This window comes from Ananas comosus, unplaced genomic scaffold, assembly GCF_001540865.1.
Source record: "Ananas comosus cultivar F153 unplaced genomic scaffold, ASM154086v1, whole genome shotgun sequence".
In the NCBI taxonomy this organism is placed as follows: Eukaryota; Viridiplantae; Streptophyta; class Magnoliopsida; order Poales; family Bromeliaceae; genus Ananas; species Ananas comosus.
Window position 1 is genome coordinate 68,574 of NW_017893322.1, and position 3,878 is coordinate 72,451.

At 41.8% G+C, this 3,878-nt stretch overlaps 1 protein-coding gene and 1 long non-coding RNA gene across 2 annotated transcripts; both read left to right on the top strand.

Moving 5' to 3' along the window:
• The first annotated feature begins 1,942 nt into the window (after positions 1-1,942).
• Positions 1,943-2,642, top strand: LOC109705560. Its single transcript, XR_002214795.1, has 3 exons — positions 1,943-2,255; positions 2,364-2,450; positions 2,536-2,642. It is a non-coding gene; the product is annotated as an uncharacterized LOC109705560 (long non-coding RNA).
• A 100-nt stretch (positions 2,643-2,742) lies between these two features.
• Positions 2,743-3,629, top strand: LOC109705561 (protein MAIN-LIKE 1-like). Its single transcript, XM_020226295.1, has 4 exons — positions 2,743-3,144; positions 3,263-3,348; positions 3,423-3,519; positions 3,618-3,629. The coding sequence occupies exons 1-4, from the start codon at positions 2,743-2,745 to the stop codon at positions 3,627-3,629; spliced, it is 597 nt and encodes a 198-aa protein (XP_020081884.1).
• Positions 3,630-3,878: the final 249 nt, after the last annotated feature.

Genomic DNA, 3,878 nt, shown 5'->3' on the forward strand with positions numbered 1-3,878 from the left:
TCAAGATTGCGGTGAATTTTTTTTAATTATGAAATTTTTTCATACATTATAATTATGAATACTGCAGACAGAGTCAGTCTCCACGTGCGCAACCCTCGACTTCACGTGCGCAATCCTCGACTTCACGTGCGCAACCCTCGACGTCACGTGCGCAACCCTCGACGTCACGTGACGAACCAAGGATATTTCATATACCTAATGAAAATTACGATTGGGGGTAAAGAAAATTTGGATTATTTAATTAATAGTAAGTGAAATTTTACCTAATATAGTAAACATTTGGGACCTATTGCAGGCTATCTACATCCTATACAAATTGGAATGAAGTTTTTGATAATATTGTCGATGAAGGAGATGATAATGACGGTAATCAGGACGATGAACCCATTCATAACGATGGTCATCAGGAGGATGCACCCATTTATGATGACAATAATTAGGAGGATGCACCAATTCATGAGACGACGATTGGAATGATCTAGCTGTTGACATTGAAGATGATCACGATGGTAGATTAAATTGCCTTGCGAATGCCATTTACAGTTTGAATGACGACCCGCATGTAAACAACGATTATATAGACAATCCTGATGAGGAACTTGATTTTATTGACTATCCGGAGCAATTTCCTATGGATAACAATTGGATACAACAGTATGTTGTGAATTCGAGTGAGTTCGATGTTAGACGTACCAATTCCGATCTACCTAACATTGACGAGACTTGGCTCCGTGAAATCTTTAATGATAAGGCATCTTTAGTGGACGCTCAAGATCGATGGCACATTACTTATAATATTCAGATGAAAGTTTTGAAATCTACAAAAACAACTTATACAGTGAAATGGTGCGATCCACTTTGCATGTTCAAATAAATTATTGGAAGGCATGGCTGGCAAGGAGCAAAGCATTACAGATTATTTACAGGAGCTGGGAGCAGTCATACACAGACTTGCCTCGGTATCTTACTATGCTGTAGAGTACTAATCATGGAACTTTTTGGCGGCTTGATCATAGATGGCCATCAGAGGGAATATGTCAGTTTGGTCGTGTTTTTTGGTCATTTGCTCCTTCTATTCATGAATTCGCACATTGTCGGCCGGTGGTGAGCATTGATGCCACTCACTTGTATGGCAAATATGAAGGCTATGCACTGATAGCGATGGCTGTCGATGCGAATGATAGCATTTTTTCCTTAGCTTTTGCAATTTGCGAAAGCGAAAATGGTGGAAGTTGGCGTTGGTTTTTTACATAACTTGGGGCATTATGTTATACGCAATTGACCGGTTTGTTTTATATCTAATAGATTTAGTGGCTTAAAGAAAATAGTGGCTGAGTTATATCCTACTCGACAGGGGCATGCACATCGGTGGTGTCTTCGACACATGAAAGCAAATATGGCTAAGCGGTTTAAAAATGAATCATTATTAGACAAATTCTATAGTATCGACAGTGCTCCAACATCGGTACAATATTATAAACTGAAAGATGAGTTACTCGCGCTAGATTAGGATGCTTGGAAGTTGGTCGATGAGCTCAAAGTATACAAAGAGTATTTGGCGTGGGTATTTGATGGAGGTCGACGCTTTGAGTTGATGACCATAAATATGTCCGAAAGTTTAAATGGGGTACTTAAGGGAATTCGTGCTCTCCCAGTAACGGCATTTGTCGCGGGAACTTTTTACAAACTTAATAGTTATTTTGTAAAGCGTCGTGAAAATGGTGAAAGTATGACGGCCACGTTAGAACCTAAAATACAAAGTCGGATTACGATGAATATGGTGATGGCGCGGGGACACATTGTATATCGATTTGGGCCTATTGAGTTTGAAGTCCAAACAGGACACTCTGATTACAATGTTACCCTTAATGGAACAGAAGCGGATTGTGATTGCGGCGAATTCAAGCTAACAGGCATACATTGCTCGCATATTTTAGCAGTTTGCAGTAATTCACAACTAAGAATAGATTATCATAGTCTTTGTTCCCATTGGTATACTGTAGAGTGTTATCGCCAGACATACGCACCGCTTTTCCATCCAGTTCCAGACAGGCGCTACTGGCCACGACCCATGGGCCCACCAATTGTACCGCCTCCAGTTAGAAGAAAGAAAGGTCGACCACGATCAACACGTATTCGTAATATAATGGACGCAACCAGTGGTCGACGAACAAAATGCAGCATTTGTAAGCAGCACGGTCATTATAGAAATACCTGTCCACAGAATACAGAGAGAGCACAACAAGGACGTCGACGTAGGACTTGTTACCTAACTTACTAGTATTTATTAAACTTTCAATATTCCAATATTCAATGCGCTATTTGCTAATATGTTACTAATTACAAATTCTTTAAAATTGCAGATGGCAGATCTAGAGGAGGCGGGACCGGTTGATGAGTCCGTCCTGACAGAGCAGCATCTACATAGGTCTTCATTTATCACGACTGAGGTGAGAGTAAGAATTATTTCTCTATAAATTATGTTTATTATTAATGCATATAAATGTTGTGCTAACTATTTTTTTGTCACTGTAGGGATATCGCGGCGTTCAGTTCGTAGAGCATGGCCGCAAATTGAACCAGTGGGATATGGATCATCCAGCGGTGCTAGATCTGCTACGACAGTCTGGATTCTACGACATTTCTTGACTTAAGCGTCTGCAGCTGCATCAGGCTTTATTAGGAGCTCTGGTCGAGAGATGGCGACGGGAGACACAGACTTTTCACTTCCGCCACGGTGAGATGACGATTACACTTCAAGATGTGGCGGTTATTTCAGGTCTTCGTGTCGATGGAGCGCCTGTCACGGGGACTACACAGCATCCGTGGATAGAGATTTGTCAGGAGCTTTTAGGGGTTGTGCCGGATGGCATCCGAGCTGGTCAGATTCGATTAGATTGGATATACCAGCACTTCCACCATTTACATTTGGATGCCCCGGCTGGATTAGTTGCAGCCACAGCCCGTGCATATATGTTATATCAGATTGGCTGTAGTCTGTTTCCAAACCCCTCCGGATATAGAGTTCATCTTAAGTGGCTGCCACTTTTGGCGGATTTTGATGCATGTGGTGGTTTAGCTTGGGGTGCTGCAGCATTGGCCTACCTTTATCGCGCATTGGGAACGGCTTCATTAAAGGATAAGGTCGAATGTTGTTGTTTCGCGACATTAGTACCGGTAATATCAATATTATATAATAATTATTATATAAAGCTTCTCCTATTTAAGTTCACATGTCTAATTTATTGTAATTTATTTATAGATTTGGGCGTGGGACCATCTTCATGTCGGCCCACCTACTAGCGTTGGAGCTATTGCCGACATGGCTGATTGCCCTTTGGGTTGTCGGTATGACAATTAAATATGATACATATTACATTTCTGTATATATATTTGCAACTAACATACTTTTCAAATATTAGGTGGACGAGCGCCGGCGGTTTACGTTTTGGGGCAAATGTTAGGACGACCGATATTGAGTTCTATAGACATGAGCTAGATCAGCAGCGAGAGTCCCAGGTACGTATTAATGCAACCATTTTTTCAATATTCAACCGTATTAATGCATTCTGCTGACTATTATTGGCTTTTTCACATATTACATGGCGGTCGTACAGATGCTGTTATAGATGTGCTACCGGCATTCTGTGTACCGGACAGTGCGGTATGGCGATCGCAGACGACGCTGATTTATTTTTATATCGTTGAGCTTCACGTGCCCGATTGAGTCCTTCGGCAGTTTGGTCTCCTGCAGCATATACCAATTCACGTGGAGACCATCCGTCGCTTCACATCTTAGGGGCGGCCAGATGAGGATTGGGCCCACTTTCATTCTGCACACATCGAGAGATGGGGACAGTGATTACAGGCTACTATTG

What these genes read in the sequence shown, in the direction of transcription:
- LOC109705561 (XM_020226295.1), top strand. Translation starts at nt 2,743, where the DNA reads ATGACGATTACACTTCAAGATGTGGCGGTTATTTCAGGTCTTCGTGTC. An exon ending in CGGCTTCATTAAAGGATAAG is followed by an intron (nt 3,145 to 3,262) that starts GTCGAATGTTGT and finishes ATTTATTTATAG; the next exon opens with ATTTGGGCGTGGGACCATCT. An exon ending in GATTGCCCTTTGGGTTGTCG is followed by an intron (nt 3,349 to 3,422) that starts GTATGACAATTA and finishes TTCAAATATTAG; the next exon opens with GTGGACGAGCGCCGGCGGTT.